The sequence below is a fragment of the Cephus cinctus genome, unplaced genomic scaffold (genome assembly GCF_000341935.2).
Source record: "Cephus cinctus unplaced genomic scaffold, Ccin1 Ccin1_scaffold0709, whole genome shotgun sequence".
Lineage (NCBI taxonomy): Eukaryota > Metazoa > Arthropoda > Insecta > Hymenoptera > Cephidae > Cephus > Cephus cinctus.
Window position 1 is genome coordinate 1,263,435 of NW_014333329.1, and position 20,884 is coordinate 1,284,318.

Sequence of the window (20,884 nt, forward strand, 5' to 3'; positions counted from 1 at the left end):
CCCCCCCCATTTTATAGGCGTACTTATTCAGCGTTAATAAAATTTGCTCGCACAAAGTTATTGCATGGTTTACGTGACGCCATAAATACAGCCGCGGCTAATACCATCTTCGCGTGAAATTCGCGTTTGTCATACTGCACGTAGCAAGGTGTCCGTCGTTTGAATTATTCGCTTATCCTTGCCTTGCTAATTTTTTTTTTCCGGCAATTCGCGCGAAAGAAAACTGTCGTCCGTACTGAATATTTTTAATCAGCGTTAAAGTTTCTGAAAAAATATTTTTTTTCCAAAATACCCCAATTATACTTTATGAATAATTTTGTTAACCAAAAAGTGCCGCTACCGTTTTTATATATTTTTTTTATTATACACGACAGCGAACCAGATACCCGGTTTGGGGTTTCTCGACGGATCGAAGGGGTTGTGTATAACCCCAGACGTATTATAAACGCTCACATAAACATTCCACGGCGTTATCAGTCGTCGGACGCCGGGGCGACGGATATTGTCGCATCCTCCGCTTTGCTCTCTCCGCCATAGGCGAGACACAGGGTGGTGGAAGAGTGTTGACTATAGCATGCAGTATGTATAACAGTAGGTACCAACAACCCTTGTGTATTTCTGGGAGAATTATGGCCGTATAATCGTATTGCGTTAAGTACACGCGTACCTGCTTTAAGAGACGTTCCATGTATTTGCTTTCAACTGCAGGGCTAGTTTTACAGTACAGTTTTATGTCGGTACAGTACTATAGTGGTACAGTACTGTTGCATAGTGAAAATAAAAATATTTTGATTCATAAAAATTGTAATACACAAATTTATATTTTTCATGTGGTACGGTATGCGATTTAGAGCAGATACTTGATTTCAAAAGGGAGGCTTATGGAAAATCGAAGAATTTAATTTTCCATTTTATTCTGCAGAACGCTCGCGCTACTTCGGAAATCCTGGCACTGCGGTATAAAGGATGTCCTTCGTATTTTACGGGGGGTTTTCTTTTTGGTGTTTTTTTATCAGCCATGTCCTGGCATGTTTTACGTGCGCGAACTACGAGCACAAAGGAGTTTGAACTTTTACTTTTTTACGGTTTGAGCCAGGACGATTTTCGTTACCGGAGAGAAGCCTCCTTGGTGCTTTCGGTTTTAGTGCACCTTTCGAGGGCACCGAGCAAAACACCTAAGGGTGCTGTAAAAAGACGAGAGGAACTTTTCTCGGTGAAAGTTGCCCTATCCTTATTAGGGTGAGACTTTGTTATTTTACGAAGGGGCGAAAAAAAATGTTCGACGCTTTACCGCGCGGTGAAAGTTTTTCGACGCGTCTATGTAGGCAGATACTTTCGCATCTTCCTTTTTTTTCTTCTTTTTCGCACACAAATCACTTGGCTGGCAGTGAAGAATTTTCTTTGCGAAAAAGAAAGGCGAAAGGAATATAAAGAAGAGACGGTCGTACGATTGCAGGTGCATGGGTCATCTTGGAAATTGTGATTTTTTTTTTAAACGTGGTAGAATTTGATGTAATATTCAAATGTCCAGGTACCGTTTGTAAGAAATGTAGAAAAAACAAACCGGTTTAAGGGTGTCGGTAAAATATAAATTTTATTAAACCAAACTCCGTTATTTTCCTGAAATGGGTAAAATTGCCTCATAAACTAAATCGCATTAGACCTGCTCGTCGGTTCGCTCTACTTAAAACCCGCAAAGTTTGCATGGCTAAAATTTGGGTCGTCTTTTAAAACCACCGTGACAAAAATGTTTCGGTACTAGCGCGGCAGTCAAATTACTTTATTACCCTCACTGGCTACTCTAACAAGAAGAACCTCTTGTAAGCTATACCAGTACGTACATACAGAACTTCAAAATTATAACGAATAAGACTTATAGTATGTGCATTAGCATGAATCATGTAACATGACCCGTATATATGTGCTATGTCCATTAATTGAAGTACACAAAAGAAATCTATTAAGATCCTCATACGAATTCAAAGCCATTAATCTTTCTAATTTTACTTGTTACAGCGTAACAGTGAAATAACCCATCAAGATAACTGAACATTTTCAAGTGAAAAAAAGTTCCCAAACTATTCGTAACTTTTGATACATAAATCCCATTGCGAAACGGGGTTGAAGCTAGTCAGATAAGGCAGTAAGTCATATCGTTGAATCTACACATATAAACTTTGAGAACAATGGCGTCCAGTGCCCTTTTATATCTATGAAAATACAAATGGCACGATAAAGAAAAAAAAAAGGAAAGACGCACAAGTGCATCAGAGGAAAATTGTAAATAATCTTGCGTCAGGATACTTTCTGTAGGCAGACATTACATTGGCATAATGAGATTAACAATAATGCAGCGTGTTATTCTATACTATACAAGAGTAAATAAAATTTCTTAAATATATAGGGTAAAAGTAAGGTCTCAAATTCTAGAAGCACCAAGGGATAAAACGGGATCTAAGAATTCGTTAAGGTCATTTCACAACGTAGGTCCCGAAGATACCATTATTTATCCAAGCCGTTGTAATTAGATCTGTCTAAAGTCCACTTTTCCGAATCACCCCGGCGTTCGTTGAAGCGGCAATATTATGCGGGCCGCTGGGAAAGATATTGCGGGGGTAAGTTTGCCAGGGGGTTGCGAACGGCGGTGCAGGTTGGGCAGGGGTTGAAAGAGTTAAATCGAGGCGGGTCCTGGAGTAGGGGTAGGTGTGGGTTGATAGCGACGAGCAAATAATCGAGTTTAATTGCAAAACCGTCGGCATGATTTAATTACATAGCGTAGCGCAGTTAGGCAGCTATATGTATATAGTACATACATATACACGTACCAGATATAACTATATAGCGCGTTAGGTATATACCTACCCCTCTGACTTTAACAAGGTACGTAATAATAAGGGATTCAGTGGGAATCCTCGTGACAATATTTTTCATGCTATTTGAAAAATATTTTATTGACAAATTTTTTGCAAATTTTGCACTTCCCTATGTATAATTCGTATTCAAGATTATTTGCATATCTTATTTGTTTATCGTACAATCTCCATAGTCCCGGATACCGTATACCGTCTTACGTAACTACTTCATAGATAATCATGGAAAGAATGTCAAGTGTGAACGAGAACAAAGTTTCTTTCGAGTATACGTGTACCGGTTCGCCAGACTGGATTCGTACCGAGAGCGAGGTTATCTCACGGAGCTTTTTGTCTGGCAGTAGAAACGTGGCAACACGCGAAGCCAACCTGCGACAGGCAGATTGCAAAGTGATAGGAGAACTGCAAAACACGCGAACCCTTTAACCCTACTCCCGCCCCATCCTAAAGCCCTTTCACCATTTTAGATTGATAATAGGCAGAGAAGTACCGTGATCCCGTTTAGTGATTAGAATAGATCCTTCCTGCAGTCGGTCGTTTCTCGTTGCGAAAAGACGAAGTACTGGAAGTCAACAATAACCAACCCTTCATGACTTTATACAAAACAAGACTATAGCCTTATGCATGCCGTAATTTAAATGGTAGAAATGTCCAAATTACCAAATAGAATGATTCCGCTGATAAGAGATTACCGATGGGCTGAAGCGAAAGAAATTTATCTATAGCATCGATGTTAGGGCTGGTAAGTGTAGCGAAGACTGATTACTCGATATTTTGGCCCTCCTTCCGTTTCTGATTGCAGTAAATTCGCACGTGGCTATAAATTAGCAAAAGCCGTGAATATCCCGAATTTATTATTGGTTGCGTGTGAATCGTATTGTCAGTACTCTGTGTATAAACCGTAGATAGAATTAGCACTTCTCTCTTTCTCTCTCTCTCTCTTTGTACGTGTAGGAATTCAGGAAGATAGTGCAGTGTCGCGAATCCCACGAGTTCCGAATAGTCGCACAGGTAGAGTATACGTACACTGCACATCCAAGTGTGTTATTTCCCTATCCTCTCTATGGTAGTCACTTTTTGTATACTTACAAGTGTGTTGTTATGCCGACATATTTCACCGTAAAAATAGTACACTTGTAAGGGTGTAAAAAGTGACTATCATAGAGAGGATAGGGAAATAACACACTCGGATTTGCAACGTATTCAGTACGGTAGCACAGGGATGGTAACGTACTATAGAATAACACATAGTATAGCGAAGGGGGTTTCACGGTGGAGTGGGACGAGCGCGCCTGCACCTCATAAACTTAAACCCTAATTAACCGGCGCTACGGCTACTCTTGCGTCGTATGTGCGTATGCTTCACGTGCGTACACACGAACGCACTTTGTTCCTTCTCTTGCTTTTCCTTAAACTATCTGTCTCTCTCTCTCTCTCTCTATCTCTATAGTATATTATATATATACACATATAATATATACACAGCTGCTATACATCTCACTATTGCACTTACTCTCTTTCTCTCTCTATCTCCATGGAGAAATATCCTCTAGCGAGAGACGCGATGTTTATTGCCCGACTTCGCGTAAATTAGCTCCGTCGCGAACTACCGAGCTCTGTTTGCGGTGGAAACGTTATGTAGTTTCGTGGGGACGAGTCTTGCCCGGGTTCAAGATCCTCGGGTGGGCGAGAGAACGCGGTAGAGAGACATCCGGAGGCTGGGGAAGATGCCCAAGACATGGTGAAGAGTCAAGGGGCTTGGAGGGTAAAAAGAGGCCATGAGAGTTCAGTGGATATTTCAGTGTCGAATCTTCGGGAAAACTTCAACGTCCACATAGGATGCTGTGACTCGTATGTATGGCATGCTCTTCGGATGCTGCACTGGGTCAGTCATGTAGTACCGATGCAGATGCTGCTTTGTGTTTCCATGCACGCTGCCCTTATGAATTACGTATCTAGGTAACAATGGACTTGGTATACGTGGACGATACGTGTTTCCGTGCTCGTTCGCGCGTGAACGTTACGTCCAGATACTCGGAGGGAAGTGGGTCCAGTTCACAGGATGAATTTTGTCTTGGTCCAGTACGGTTTACGAGCTTGTGGCATTTGGAGCTACATAAATTTATGTGGCGATTATTTAGAACTTTTTTTTTTTTTTTTTTTAAGGAATTGACATGTGAAGTTGATAGTCGCAAGACGGTGTTTTTAGTGGCTTTTCTAAAGAGGACCTAATGCTCTTTTCATACGGCGTGCAGGCACGCTCTTTGGTGGTTATCATTTTTGTGGCTTTATGATTCCAGCCTCGTAAGGCGCGTCCGTATTGCACCGAGCATGAAGTGTGAACATGACTCAGGAAAGTTTAGGGTATAACTAAGGCCGCGTCGCTAGGACGAATGAAGTTGTCGCGCTGATATTTACGGGGACGCCATGATCTCGAAACTTACAGAAAAGCCTTTAACGTAACGCGACAGGGATATTTATAGCGCGTGCCAGCTGACTTTATTCGACTCATGGAAAGACCCTTGGCAGATCGTGTCTCACGCGTATCCGTTGACTGCTCGATTCCGACGATTGCGATGATTCAGGAATGGCGAACACCACGGACCTTGAACGTACGCGAGAGGAATCCAATCGAGGCTATCCAACACTCCATCGCTACCCAATCCCTGCACCTATGTTATTCAAAGAAGGAATTTGACAAAAGAATGCGTACATCGCACTGAAGACAAAAAAATTCACGAGGGGAGCAACGAAAAAAGTGACAAAATAATTTTCTTACCATTTTGACAGTTGCTCTGAACATCCCTGAGCATATTTCAATATTAGTCAAAAAATTGGTTAAACCTGCAAATGCTGTATATTCCAAATCAATAAATACTACAAATTCCTATACAGAAATCATACTCATCAAGCTCCTTGTACCTGGTTGTCAATCCTACATTCAGAGTACTTCCAGTACCTGAGTCAATCCCTCTTATAGCCTTCAACTGTGTAAATTCCAAGGATCATTCGCACCTTAATAAAGGAAGTCGTTCCTAGAAAAGTAAAAAGTGATTTCTCAATATTTCGCACAGTGCAATAGCCTCACGTCTCGGCCGCATGCGCACGAGACCCGTTATACACACATATGTATTTGTATATACAACTAAAATAAGAGTGAAAAAGTAAAAACAAACAGTCACCTGCTTAGTCTCTAGTCTGTATCGATAGCAAGGAGCCAGACCTACCGAGCGAGTACACCAGATACAGTTCTGACAGTTCGGCAAGAGAAGAGAGAAACAAACGTGCATCGTGTCGAAGGGTGGGTCGGACGCGAGAGCTGCATACCGGGTGAGCATACTGTACGTGGTGCATACCGTGGTGCATACAGGTGGTCCTGCGCGAGTGTGACGGGGTTTCACCTACGCGCGGGTAGGTGCAGGCCACAGGCCGAGAGAGCAAGAGACGGGTCCGAGGCAAAATCCCAGGACTTGGGCTAGTCTCTTCGGAGCCAGCATGGCCGCCACTACCGCACTCGGGCCAGAAAGAGCAGCGGCTCCTAGGAACGCGTACCCACGTGTTTCTCTGCGCCATCGTCCAGGTGATGTAAACCGACGTTGGCGTCACTCGCGCGCGCGAATCTCCCTCGCGATTCTCAGCCAGGTCGACGTCGAGAGGGTTTTCGACTCCGTGGCGTAGGCGTCGAACGTCGGTGGCGTCGCGGGCGGCGCTGTCGGCCACGCGCAAGCACTGATTGTGAGAAGAGAGCGGGCCAATATGGCGACGCACTGGCTTTCGGCAGCGGGAGGCGCTAGTGTGTCGGATACACAGAGAGAAAAACCGGTCGATGCTGCGCCGTCGACGCCACAGGGTGGGGCGATATTCCAACATGGCCACCGCTCTTATGGTAAGACACTTTATAGGTACGTCAGTGCTTTCTTTCCGATTTTTATTGTGCTATTATTACCAATCAATTTCAAGTCTGTGTTTCTTTATCAGTCGGCTGACATCCATGGGAAATTTCCTATCGTTTATTCGTCGTTGGTTCTATGGGAAATTATTTGAAACTCTCATGTGTCGCCGACCGGGGCCATCTTACTTATGGACACGTGTACGTATGTGAACGCGTGGTTGAGAGACTTGTGCTTGGATTCTTCAACGACTTTTAGCTTTTTATCGTGTTAACGTGCTGTTTTATCCTTCGTGTCTCGCAATTATTCGACTTCGAATGAGCACCTTCGACTTTTTTTTACCTCGAACGGACTATGGCGGGATGTTTTAATAAGGCGTCGCGGAATGGTGGCTTTAATTGCATCCTAGCACGGGCTTGTATACTCTGTATGAGAATTATTTTTTTTATTATTCTTTTTTTTTTTTTTAATAATTACTGCCGAGTGTAATATGGACTAAAATTACACTTTGTAACACATCCGTCATATCTTTGACACTCAACTTGTATGTATCATCTGTATTTATCTGAAAACAGTGGTTTTGCAATGCTTTAATGTATTACTGTAATATTAAGAATTTTTTTTCTATTGCTTTACTTGCAATAACTTTCATATTATACTGTAGATCATAGCCGTAGCATTTGTATGTAGTAGAAAATTTCTTTTACAAATTTTATTCTATTATGTCATTACTGAATTATGTACAGTGATTGTCGAGCTCGTTCATTTGTTTTGTGCACTTGAAATATATTGCTATGAAAACTTGCCCTTACTCATATGGAATTGCGCGACCCAATTGACAATGAAGACTTTAGATAATTTTCGCGTTTAACCGCGTCTCCACGTTCCGACTAGTCGTCGACGGACGACACACGTTTCGTACGAGGCTATTAAACGGCGATGTATTGACTGTGTATACGGCGATCAAGAGTGACAGGGATATATTAACATTGCATTCCATTTCGCGTCGGCACTATATAATAGTCAGGCTTGCGTGACTTTTAACAATGAGCTAAAGTCAAGAGAATAATTATATACCTGAACTGGCTAAGCATCACCGTAATAACGCATTTAATTAGTCATTTATTTTTACATTTATAAATAATCATAATCGCTCTCCACCCTTAAGAAATAAGCCGCTGGCGTTGATTCTCAACTACCTTACTCATGCAATGCGCAAGTAGGTACACATTAGAGATCGGATCGATGACGTTTTTTCAACTTCGCACTTTAAGGAAGTCAAGTTAATTTAATTTTATTCACCCACTTCTCTTATCGTAATTGAGATGTATACGCGAGCTGTATAAGTATGACTATACTATACTTGGTCTTAACGCGAAACCGATCTATGTTTCTTATTAAGGGGTTTGATGCTCCATTAATTTGAATTGTAAAATATATATTTCCTATCTGACGTAAGGTATGTTGAAGATATTATGTCCACGATGATTGAAAATCAATTTTTATAAAAATTTTCACGTAATCTTATATGCATCAAAATTTGATATGTCGTGGTAAATGAAAACATTTTTTCAAAATTTTTTATACAGTTCCCGAAGGATAAAGCGATCGAAAAGTATTATAAAAATTGGATAAAATTTTTAATTATATATTTTTAACTAAATTTTATGTTATATCTTATCTATCAGCTATGTCTGTCTCTGGTAAATTTTTTATTTTCCTATCCATTTGTATTTTCGTAATCGACGTATTGCAATAATTTCCTATATGATTTCCCAAGCGACTACGGGGGGAAAAAATACTGCTATAATTATATCTACTGTGAAATAACAATATGACTCGTAATCGTATTAAGACCGAAATTGCTCGGGTTATATCGCGTTGCCACGTTGCAGTTGCTCCCGTCGGAAAGCTCAGCTGATTTAACACAGCGTATACACGTATACAAGGCGGACAAAGTTCTCAAGATAACCTCCAATCGTAACCATTAGTAGCATTTTCGTAATTTTTATTAATAATCGCGATTATAAATAATTAACGAGTCACGATAGAGACGACTACTTAGTTGTTTTATATCTAGACTGTGATAAATCGCTTGTGGCGCCTGACCACTTCATTATTTAATCTCGATAGATGCCATAATCCTTCTTAAATACGGTATCATTGGAAACGCGTTATAATTAAAGTCCGTAATAATTCGCAAAATTTGCAAAAGTGTGCCATACTGTATATGTATATGTTTCAATAAATTTTCTATCATCTTTTCATTTTCGCTATCACATACGCAATAGCGATCACGTTGTCGCTCGATGCGAATTCGCGCTACAGATCGATTTAAATATAACGGAAATAGAGAATATCGATACGCGTAGATCCGTAACGTGAAAATCGTAAAAAATTTTTTTTTACAAAATGGAGTATGGTCAATACATTCAGCTAGTCTGTGATAAAAAAACGAACTACACGATACAGGACAAAAATAAAAATCGTCAAGCTAATGCTAAAAAAATCAGCGGATTACATATAGAGCATATATGCACATAGGTCGTATATATATCTACGTACGTGACGATCGGTAATAAATTTTCTCGGTCACGAGTAAACTGCGATACGTTGATGAATTATTGCCAGCGCACGCATTATTTCACAGTCGAGCGAACTACTAAAATATAGACGAATAAAAAAAAAAACGATTTTTCCTCACCTCGGCCATGCTTTATATTCTTCCCGATTCTTGACACTGGTCATAGTAATTTCTTATTTTCTTTTATTAACCCTTTGAAAAATCTATCGTAATTCTCTTATGATCTAATCGACGTATCAACCCAATACAAATAAATTGACGTCTAACACAAGTGGATGTAATAATACCACGTATGCGTACCTATGCGTCGTATCATTCTGTAAATCGGTAAATCTGCAGATCTTATGGTTTACGGTGACTCTTAAGACGGTAAAGGCTTCCCTTGTTTGTTTTCCCAAGCGAATATGCTTAACGCGGTTTTTTATTTGACGTCTGATTTATCGGCCGCTATAGTGTAAACTGTTATTTGGGCGGCGTTTCTTAAAGGGTCTTTCATAGTGGGTATGTGGGTAGTTAAGTAATCGTACCTACGCCGATTGCGCATACCGTGTGTACACGTGGGGGTTTGCCGACGCCGTGCGTTTTCCTCATCGATGTAAACGCGGCAGCATGAAATCCAGTCAGTTTTAGACGATTCAACGGAGTGAGCTAATAACAGGAGTTTGTGATACGTAATATTTTACACTTCTTTTTTTTTTAATTACCTCTTTCTTGTGTTCATAGTTAAAATGAAAATTGACGAGACTGTATCTACATGGTTTATGCACGATGACAAATATAAGCACGCAAGCTGTTAGCGTAAACGCTGGTATAATATCTTCACTAGCAGGATATCACTATGCAGTCTCAAGACGTTAATGCATATATGTATGCATAATATATCTACGTCGACGTCGCTACAGGGTAACATGTTATAATTACTGTCACTTAGACAGTATGGTTACATATAGAGGTTATTTATCAATGTAAAGACATAATTTGATTCCATATCAACAAATTACGTATTTTGCTATCTGACGTAATAGATCAGTACGTAACAGCATATTAATATGAAAGTGCTTTTAATTACCTCTGAGTGGGATTAATCTAAGATAATTAAATTTTTTATAAAAAGAGAAATCTAAGAATTTCGTCCTAAATATTTGCTGCGTAAATTATACCCTTGGCGTCTGTTTCCTAGTTCAGTGTAAGATTACTTGGCAGTATAGAAAATTTAATTGAACTGAAACGTATATTTATGAAATGTCGATTAATCTAAGTCAATTAAATAGTCATGAAGATTATAAAAATATTTTAATAAATTGTGCAAGAATTAAACAAATTATGTATATATAGACGTAACAACTGATCTCACAATCAGTGATAAGAAGTAGCAAGAAATTTGCCCTGAAGTATTTCTGAGTGGAACCTATAGGTAAAGATAGAGAAGATAAACAGGATAGAATAGTTGAAAGGGAATAGGAGAAAAGGGCACACGTAATGGATAAGAGAACGAGCCAGAGGTATACGAGGGAAGATAAGGGAAAGAGGGACCATCCCTTTAATAGAGGGTTCTGGGGGTCCAAGGAGCTCAGAATCAATTTAGGAAGCTATCGTTCTCGGATGTAGAATCCAGACGAGTCCCTAGACCATTGCCGGGAGAGACGGTGCCATAGAAGAAATTTTGAGTTTGTACGAAAATCCGATATCGATTCGTATCCCACAGGCAGTTACCTGAGCAATGATTGTAATATGAGACACAATTAAAAAAAAAGATTAAAAAATTTCAAATATAATATCATCAACAGTCACTACACTTGGCAATGACGTACACCCTTAATTGCATTCACCCTTCAATAGCGTAGGTCAGCGTATACTCTATTGATGCAGCATCCTCATGTACGAATGTCGTATAGCAAAGGTCTTCGTTATTTTATCGAAGCCCAAGGAGAGGTGAATGAGCGCCACTCGGTAGGAATATAAATGCGCGAACAATGTCTTACAGAGGAGGGCCACGCAGGGTACCAACATACATACGTAGAACGATACAACGTCCGAAGGTGGGCCTTCGGGGCCTTCGGGCAGTGCATTGAGTTGTAAAAGCGTTCGGTCTCGCCGCCGGGCGGCATGGTCGCTTATGTAAAGGCGGCTACACGCCGCGTGATGAGTGGACGCTGTTCCAGCGTTCTTCTTTGACTCTTTCGCTCTTGCTCTCGCATCTCTCGCAGTACGACGCCGAAGCATGCCCGTATGCTCTTATAAACGCGTGCGTGAGTACTGGCTTGCATACACATTATCCGTATAACGAAAAGGGATGACCGGGGGCGATCCCCCCTTCAGCACACCGACGCGAAGGAGACCCGGTACCATATTTCTTGGGCGAGTCGCGTGTGGGTCTTTTTTTAAAAGTCGAGAAACGTCACGCTGCGTATTTATTTCGGAATTTGTAAACGCAGTTTGCTCTAGAAGAGAATCTTTTATCCCTCACGATACGTTTAAGGAAGGGTAATCAATAAAGAGACTGGATACTGGGATAGAATTCTGCTACCCGTATATTTTCCATTTAGCTACCTCATTGTATGCGTATAGAGGAAAACATGGAATTTCGAATCGCGTGATTACGCGTTCTACGCGTGGTCGTAATGACACGCGGAAGAAAAAGAATCCGCCAGCTACCCTCATTCGCATTCTGATCAATGATCGAAGCCCATGGGTAATTTTGTGTACCATACCAATTTCTGACTATAACAAATTAACGCCGTTCGGTGTAAGTACCATTATTTCCTGAATAACGAAAATCCCCATAGCGACCACGTCATAATTGCGCCTTACTTCAAGGAGCCATATCCCTCTCTTGCCCCTACAGTCGATGTGTCTACGTGGACCAGGTAGGCAAGTCCACGGGGAAGGGAGTTGTTAGGTAGGAAGGAGTCCGATGACGAGAGAAGTGAACCGGTTATGGGCGAGGCCCTTCGTTTCTTCGTCTTCTTATTCCTCTTCGGTTGAGGAGCGACGGCAGGCAGTCAGAGAGGTCGGCATTGGCAGCGGGAGAAGGGATGGAAGAAGGTATACCAAGTATGGTGGCAAAGAGGATGATGCTGTAGCGTATAGGTATATCGAGTGGTCCTCTGCTAGGGGCACCAAGAGAGGGGGGACCCCAGGGGGTTTGTAGAAGGAATCAGAGTGGTAGAGAGACGCCAAGGTGGGAGAGCGGGAAGAAAGAAGAGCAGCAAAGGAGAGGAGAGGAGATGGGATGAGGAATTCTCGTTGGCTTCGCTTCGATGTCTTTATACGCGCGGCTCTTGTATGCCGTGGGACATATATCTGTCTCGCGAGAGCGAGGCGCGCCGCCAAAAAATCAGATCGAGTGTAAAAATCGCATAAACTCGTCCTGCAGACTCGAGAGCTATGTCTGCCCGGTTGGCTCAGCACGGTTCGACCGTTCTTGCATGACTCCACCTCAAGCTGGTACGGCGGCCAGGCGGGATGGGGTGGCGGAGGGGATGCCGATGAAGAGAAAGGGTAGGGGGTAGAGAGAGAGAGAAAAAGAGAAAAAGTGAGAAAAAGAAGGTGGACGAGGGAGAGGGGGAGGGGAAGGCCGATCACCTCCCATATTTCCTCTTATTCTGCTTGTCTGCCCCCATGAGAGTTATACCTATTGCCGTGCTTATGAAGGATCCCAACTCTTTATCGGGATAGCGCGGCCTCGTTCTTCTCATGTGCAAAATATTTTCCTACCTACCTATGCCGTAGCTACCCTACTGGCTGCTACCAGGGACTTGCCACTGCCGATCCTCTTTAATTAAGAGATCGCCATTAACGAGATCATGCCTCTTCGGCTTTCTTCGCTACACAACTGGGGCCGCGTGTGAGTTTGCACGTATATAGAATGCGAGCGCTCTCTTGCTTGCACGACTCTCGCATTTCTTTTCCTCTTGCATTTGTATAACTATATGCAGTTCGGTGCAACTGTATTTTATAGCTGGTTCCAGCGTCACTGGATCGTTGCACGATTATTTTCGCTATTGAGTATGTGCATACGGATGCCGTCCTCCATTTTTATCTACGTGAATTATTTAGCTCTATAGGCTTGCTGTGGACGGTCGGGAGATTTTTTACACGGTTATTCACCACTCGACAAAACACCTGCTCGTTAACCCTAATTCGATTCGAGTGCAGGTCCCCTGCTCAGTGGGGCTGCGCCTGTCCTCACGTTACTCTGAGTCAGATCTGACGAGGCGATTTACGTTCCCTTACAAAATTACCTCGGTGAAATCGTCGTCCAATCTCTTATGTATTACGGTGCATTTGTATGGGCGAAGTCTGCCTCTGTTATTCCGGGTGGATATAGAAGCTTTTGAATTGCAAGATATTTTCTTTTTATGTCACCTTAATGATTTCCTGTACATGGCTATTCGATGAGTTCGCCAGGTAGCGATTCGTGGTATTTTTATTGTTTAATGGGGAAACCACGTGTTTTTATTTATTTTTTTTTTAATTTTTCGTACGAGTACAATGTGTCATGGGATAACGTGATTTCGGTTCTTGAAGGAGACGCGAGAACAGGTTAGGTCCGCCTACCAGTGGATTTCTTGAACGGCGACTGCTAATGCTAATTTATTTACGTTTTCTTCGCTTCGTTAAAGTCCTAGTGGCTTGAAGGCGCGAAGCTTCGCGTACCGTAAAGCAAAGTCCAGACTGCATTTATACGGAATAAAAGACTCGCCTCTAGGTACCTACAGTCACCATTATATCCACTTGGAGCACTTTACAAATTACACGATATTAACGTACAATTACACTGAGATTACACCGTTTCCCTGGTGTGCGATCCGCGGAAATTGAGTTAAGGGTCATCCAAGATGTATCATTAATGAAAATGCTAGAGGCCAGTTAATCCATACGATCAAATTACCGTTAACGATCCTTCGACATGTATCTTGGAATATATTTACCTGAATTACAATTACAGATAATGTCGCTTTCAAAAGTCAGATGAATCATGCACCATAAAAGAAATTATACAATGGTAATAAGATCATGATATTTAATTTAATTTACAGCGAATATAGCTTATCCTTAAAATTCGTTTTTTTCATTTAAATTCAAATATACTAATTGGTCGTTTAAGTAAATTGATTCAGATTAGAATTTCCCTTCTTTAAAATTATCAATATACTCATATTTTCAATGACAATGGTCTCGTTTGAGATGTAACATTAATAGATTGAGGTCTTTGGAAATTGGATCCGACTGACACGAAATCACAACCGTATCTTAGGATACCAAAGACAGAGGCAATTACCCATTCTTGGGAGGCTGTAGGAAGGCACGAGCGAAGGCACAACGTGTCCAAGTATAACTTTGTGGATACTTGCGGAGCGGCCAAGCACCCGGGCAGAGGCTGGCTGCACGGCCGCCAGCAGGATGTACCTCGAGGAAAGAGTGCAGTCGTTGCAATGCACCTCCTAACGAGCTCGCTTTGTTTTGCGGCGCATGCATGTGCATGTTGCATGCAGGTATAGGCTATGTGTATATACATTCTGTATGTACATATAGAATATAGGTAAGAGAGAACCGTGTACGGGGTGTTCTGCCCAGAGGGTATCGGTGCGAATCCGGTTGAATGACTTTAGGCAGTCCTTAGCAAAATCTTCAAACCTAGATTAACAAGTATCAATGCCATTTCATAAATAGAAAAAAAAAATATAAAAATTTTAAGAATTTTCATCAGTTCTACAATAAACCATAGGAGCATAGATTTGAGTGATTTTGTGTGAGGTTTCTTTTTCCTATAGCAGCGTCTGCCATCATACGCAATAGCTAGGATTGCACCAATCGTACTATACCCTTGGGTGCCATATTGGTCTCAAGGGTAGTTGCAGGTAGCTTCACCGTCCGCCCCTGAAAGCTGTAGCAGTAGGGGGCGAAAGTGTACAAGGAGGGGAATAGCGTGAGAGCAAGAGTATGTGACGGGATGGTCGTCTCTCAACGGAGGGGTAGCAAGTCCGAAGTTTAGATTTTAAAAAGCGGGTATGGACTATTCGCAAGAAGCGGAGCCATATTCCTCATAGGTTAGGTAATAGCAGCAAAAAATTGCTAGATGTCCTGAGCTGTCCGAAAGAGAAAAGATACGAGGTACGTGGGCGACACCCGGTACATTCCCCAGGGTATACGGTGTACAGATAGAGGACAGGGAGACCGGTTCCATACATGGCTTCCGAAGGCTTCTTCTTCTTGCGCTAAGACGGCAAGACAAGCATCAGCTGCCGTTTCCTCGCTAATGAGATGGAATTGGACGTGGCCGAGATTTTTCTAGACTCGTCCAGGCGAATCAGCTTCCAGCTTCACGACCGCTAGTTCGCGACATTCCCGCGAGTGCGGCGGCATCGCTCTTTGATACGAATCGTTTAATTGCGTCCCATTAGCCCCGCTCTCGAAGGGGCCCAACTGATCCAACGGGGCCTGAAGGCGGCCTGGAACGAAAGTAGCCGTAAGGGCTACGTAAGAGCAAGAGAGAACCAAAAGCGCTTTTGCTCCCATCTTTACTTATCCAACCAGCATCCAGCAGTTCTGGCGGATCCGGTGGTGCGATGGTACGCGAGGCTCGTCCAACTTTTTCTCGCCGGCGGTTCGTTATATCGAGCCGACCATCAGGCCCGCTACGTGATGTGACGCCGGCGAGATGGCGGTCTTTGGTCCAGCCTACCACTTTTTCCACACTACCCGGCATCCCACATATCCAAAAGCCGACGACGCTCCCGCAGAATGGCTGCCCGCCCCAAATCTTCGATCCTCTCGAATCCCCGTACAAAACCATCAGAAATGGTAGCCGATACCGCGAGGACCTTGCTATACGGTTAAACGCAATTGGACTCTTACCAAAAATGATCTTGAAACATCTTCAGACCTATAACGAGGATTCTCATAGATTCCCTCGTACTCTCTTATTCTCGTGAAAGTATATATATATACATATAGCGAATATATACATCTATCTACTTGCTGTGGTGATGAAGCGATGAATTCAAACGATATCGACTGTACACGGGCTTTCGACTCTTCTGATGACAATCGTCACAGACCAAGAAGCATCTTTCACTATCCTTCTTACAGCATCCTTCTCACCCTGTACCATACAATATACATGTCCGCTATCTAACGAGTGTCTCTCTATTGTTTCAGGTAAGTCAATGCTTCGGTTATCACGAGTATCCACGCAGAGTAGTACCCATCCAAGAGTAAGTACCCGAACAGTTCAAAGAAAATACGTACGTAGCGCGATGAGCAATTCTCGCGTCTCTTCTTACCCATCGGATACCTCGCCGTGCAATTTCGCTCGAGAACTTTTTTGCCTGACGTCATCCGTGCACGGAATCGAAAGAACGTCACTCTAGTGCCGCCCCACCGCCGGGACGAATTCCCAAAGATGGAAGTACCCGGCCTAGAACACTTGGCAGCATCGATAGTAGACGTCGACGGTGTATATAGAATATGGCGCAACTACCAGTGGCATAGGACGAAGAAGAAGACAAAGAAGATAGAACGGAATAAGAAGGTATTGGCAGTTCCTTCCTCGGGTCTATTCGTTCTTTTCCTAGCTTACTGCCGCCATGACGGGGCTCCTGCTAGTGAGGATTTACTGTCGTACTGGGGTAGCACACGCTTTCATCGGGCACATCGGATCGCATCGCCAATGGGATTGCATCGCTACAGAGTCGCGCTCTCGTATCGTACTTGAGATAGGTAGATAGAACCAGGTTCTCGTAGGCCCCAGGAGTCGTGCCTCGACTCCGCTCACGTTGCATGAGTTCCGTGACGTACCCCGTGTATCTCCTCAGCACCCCCTGTGTACTACCTGTCTCTTGGCTCATCTCCCTTTCAGAGCTGTATAGGTTAGGTTAGGTACATGGTATACTATATATAGTCTTTTCTATTTTATTTTATCTCAATTCCGGGAAGCCTCGTAAGCACTGAGAGACAGAAGGTCTTTCAGTCGACGTTTGCGAGGGAAGTGGGGTGACGTATTGGGGGGAGATACTGCCACAGAGAGTGCGAATCTCGTGTGCGCCAAGGAAACCCCATAAACCATCTCGCTGATTTAATTGCAGCTGCGCAACGCCGAACACTCTTTGCTTTCCTGCAATTTGCCGCACGCCAGCTTCAGCATACTCTCTCTGTCCCTTCCTTCTACCCGCCATCTTTCACCGAATACGAGTTTAGGACATGCTCGCGGTCTCATGCGTGGAATCTTTTAGTACATCGATCCTCTTTGCCTCGGGCAGATTGTAGCCTTGACTGGACCTCATCGCGTGTATTGCTCTTAATAGATTCTTTTAGGAGGGACTTGGTTAATGAGTTTTGGGGCTACTTGATGGTGGACCTCTTGGCTTTCGTGGGAAATTTAGTCGATGTGAATCTATATACTCGGTACGATTTAGATGCTTTTTCATTATCTTTGTATAATATTTACGAGTTTTTTTTAATAATGCGATTTTTTTATGTTCCATATATTTTGCGAATTTGCTGGGAGACATTTCTGACAATCTCAATGTAAATCTCCGTTGGCAATGTTGTAATTTCGAAATAGTTCTCCGTATTGTACGTACGTACGTGGAATAACCGTGTTTCTTCCTTTTAGGAATGCTGGATTTTTGTTCTGTTTTCTACGAAAACCGTGAAACGTGTGAAATTTCATGCGTTATACATAATATCTTGTGTAATTGCTTTCAGTCAGAAATGAGGTCGTTCATAAGCTCTATGCGAAATGATAGCCGCATTTTTTAAATTTATTTTTTACACATTCTCAAAAATATACTTGCTTCGACATATATTACGTAAATTTGGTCAGTAATAAATAATCTGAATTCGAGATTCTCCATCAGTATAAATCTTTCCACGTCATTGGTTTCTGTATGGGATAAACAGTCTTGCCATAAGTCGCAAAAAGAGGTTTTCGAAAGACGTAAAAATCAACTGATACGAAAAATCCTGTGAAAAATTTCACAAAATTGATCTACACGCGTTCTGAATTGATTCCTACGAGAAAAGATCATGATTATCGATCGATCCTTTTTGGATGTTGAAAAGCGAGTAAAAGCCGAGGTATCCAATTTGGGATCGGTTCGCCACATACCAAATCCGTATAATAGAGTCATTTTACGGGGGTATTCGGGTCCGAGGGCCGGGTCAATTAATTGGAGAGCAACTTAGATATCTGTCCGCGGGGCAGTGCAATATAAATAATAATAATTTAGTCGAAAAACGCCGGAACATCCCTCGATGATTATCTGCTCGTAAATCGCGGCATAAAGATATCGCGAGTAAATTGCGAGCGGCGCGTATCCTACAGACAGAGCAGCGACTTGGGAAGATGGGGATGAGAAGAGAGAGAAGACGAAGGAAAAAGGGTAAGAGGCGAAGGAAGAGATGGAAAAAGATAGAAAAGGCTATTAAAAGAAAAAGAGTCGAAAGAGAAAAAAAATAACGTACAGGAGCATATCAGGATGATCGGGAGGAACCTGTGAAGGGGTATGACGAGGGGAGGAGGGGGGGGGGCAGGCATCAATATCTTCAGAAAAGAAGATGCGCACAGTAGATCTTGCACTGCACCGCGTTGCACTGCACTGCAGGATAGCATAGCATAACGCACAATGGTGGTGGTATCACGGTACCCAACAGCCTCACGGTTTTGTATCGTGCGCTGTATTGCAATATAGACGGGGCGGCAACAGACCAATCACGCGCCGGCTACTAATTTGCTGGCTCAAACAGCTGCCGTTCTGCCGCCTATGCGAAAGCCGCCTTCCTCCATAGGACTTCCATACTACCTAACTACCTGCACCTACTTACTTATATATCTATATAGATATATATATATATATATATATACATAAATATATATATAGCTATACCTACCTCGATCCCGGTCCGATTCGAACCCCGAGCTCATGCTGGGATATTCGATCGGCCGTGGCCTTCTTCATCCTCGTGCTCTTATTCGGCCTCTCCTCCATTCGCTTCTTCTGCCTCCTTCTCCTCCTCTTCTTCTTCTTCTTCTTGCTGGGACACCCTCCCTTCCCGCGGCGGACAAAACATTTCTTAATTGGGTTTCGTCGGGAGACCATCGAGGAGCCGCTCTCCTATATCCAAGAGCCTCTTGCTTTTCTCATCGATTATTTATTTATTTATTTTCCTCATCCACCGTAGGGCCATACTTGACTATACCGTACGAGAGACTACTGTGCGACTTTGTTCTTTTATGCTTTTACCTTATACCTCGTAAAAGACACTCGAGTTACGTACGCCAAGTGGCAATAAGATGAGCTTGCTCATGAATACGTTGGGTAGTTGAGATTTCATTCGGTATATTTATTCCGATCTGAATCCAGTGACTTCCTCTCTTACGCTCAATTCGATTCTTTTAAGTTTTCTCATACTTTTTTCTACCTTTTACATTATTCCCAGTTTATAGCACTCTCTTACTTTCTCCTCCGTTCCTTTAATGCACTCTTCGTCTCGGGCCACCGATAGAGACCCTCTTATCCGGTTAATTATAAGTTTTGTAAGGATCGATGGGGCGATACCCTCACTTTACCTTTCTTTCGCCTATCTTACCGCGCAAGAAACTGTCGAGTTTCCTATCGCCTCGCAATACGAAGGGAGAATTCTTCCATCAAATTATCGGTTACACGCTTTCGCATACCATTTCCGCCGTTTTCCGTGACTCGCTGCGCTGCGACTTCAGGCGGAAATGATGACTGCGGAAACCATAAGGATAAAAAAAAATTACTATCCGCTACTGACCATTGGCCTCTGTCCTGATGTAGCCTCTTGGTGATTCGCGACAGACGCTCCGCCTCCCTTGGCAAGACAGCGTGACGGTTTCGCAAAGCGCGAAATTGCTTCGGTTCGGCGAATCAAAGCGGAGCGTATTTAGCTAGACTTTTATGGGGACATTACGTGATAGAATTTCGCAGGTATTTGTCCTGTGGTTTCCTTTTTATTGATATAGTGACGTTGTGACGTCACCGTGTACATCCTCGCTTCGTACCACGCTACTACTGCACTTGGCTATACCTATGTACGTACACAACAATGAATTCAACCCCTTTAAGGGGCGTTTGACTAATGGCGCTGCAATGCTGTAATGAAATCCCGAGGCCAAAGGGCTGTTGCCTGCTTCGTGAATGACCTTTGAACGTATCTATACTCTGGCTCAACCCTGACCATTCTCAAGTCTTGGCCAGTGCGACACCCCTTCGTTCCTCCAGGACCCCACCTATACCTAGGAACTACGAGGGTCCCGTACTTTCACCCTTGTTCCTCGACGACGTACCTTTTTTTTTCTTTTCGTTTTTTTATCCTCTTTCCAAGAAAACGCGTTCCTCGCATTGTTTCCGCAACTTTCACCGTGCCAGAGTGCGTTCCGTTCGTCTTGGGGTGAAAAAGGGAGGAAAAAAAAACGAGAATAGAAATTTATGAGGGCCTAAGAGTTCGACCGTACCGGTGTGCTTTCGTCGTTCGATGCTTTCTACGCACTCCCCCCCCCCCCCCCCCCC

At 43.0% G+C, this 20,884-nt stretch overlaps 1 protein-coding gene across 12 annotated transcripts in view; it reads left to right on the top strand.

The window, feature by feature from the left end:
* The window catches only part of LOC107270218 (homeotic protein ultrabithorax), a 136,052-nt gene that overhangs the window by 35,677 nt on the left and 79,491 nt on the right, over positions 1-20,884 (top strand). For 3 of the 12 annotated variants that reach the window (XM_025087616.1, XM_025087617.1, XM_025087618.1), the window contains one exon: positions 16,509-16,564. The exons of the other annotated variants lie outside the window; for them this stretch is intronic. In XM_025087616.1, the coding sequence (XP_024943384.1) occupies positions 16,509-16,564 (56 nt within the window). The remainder of the gene's footprint in view (positions 1-16,508; positions 16,565-20,884) is intronic. 12 annotated transcript variants of the gene reach the window in all.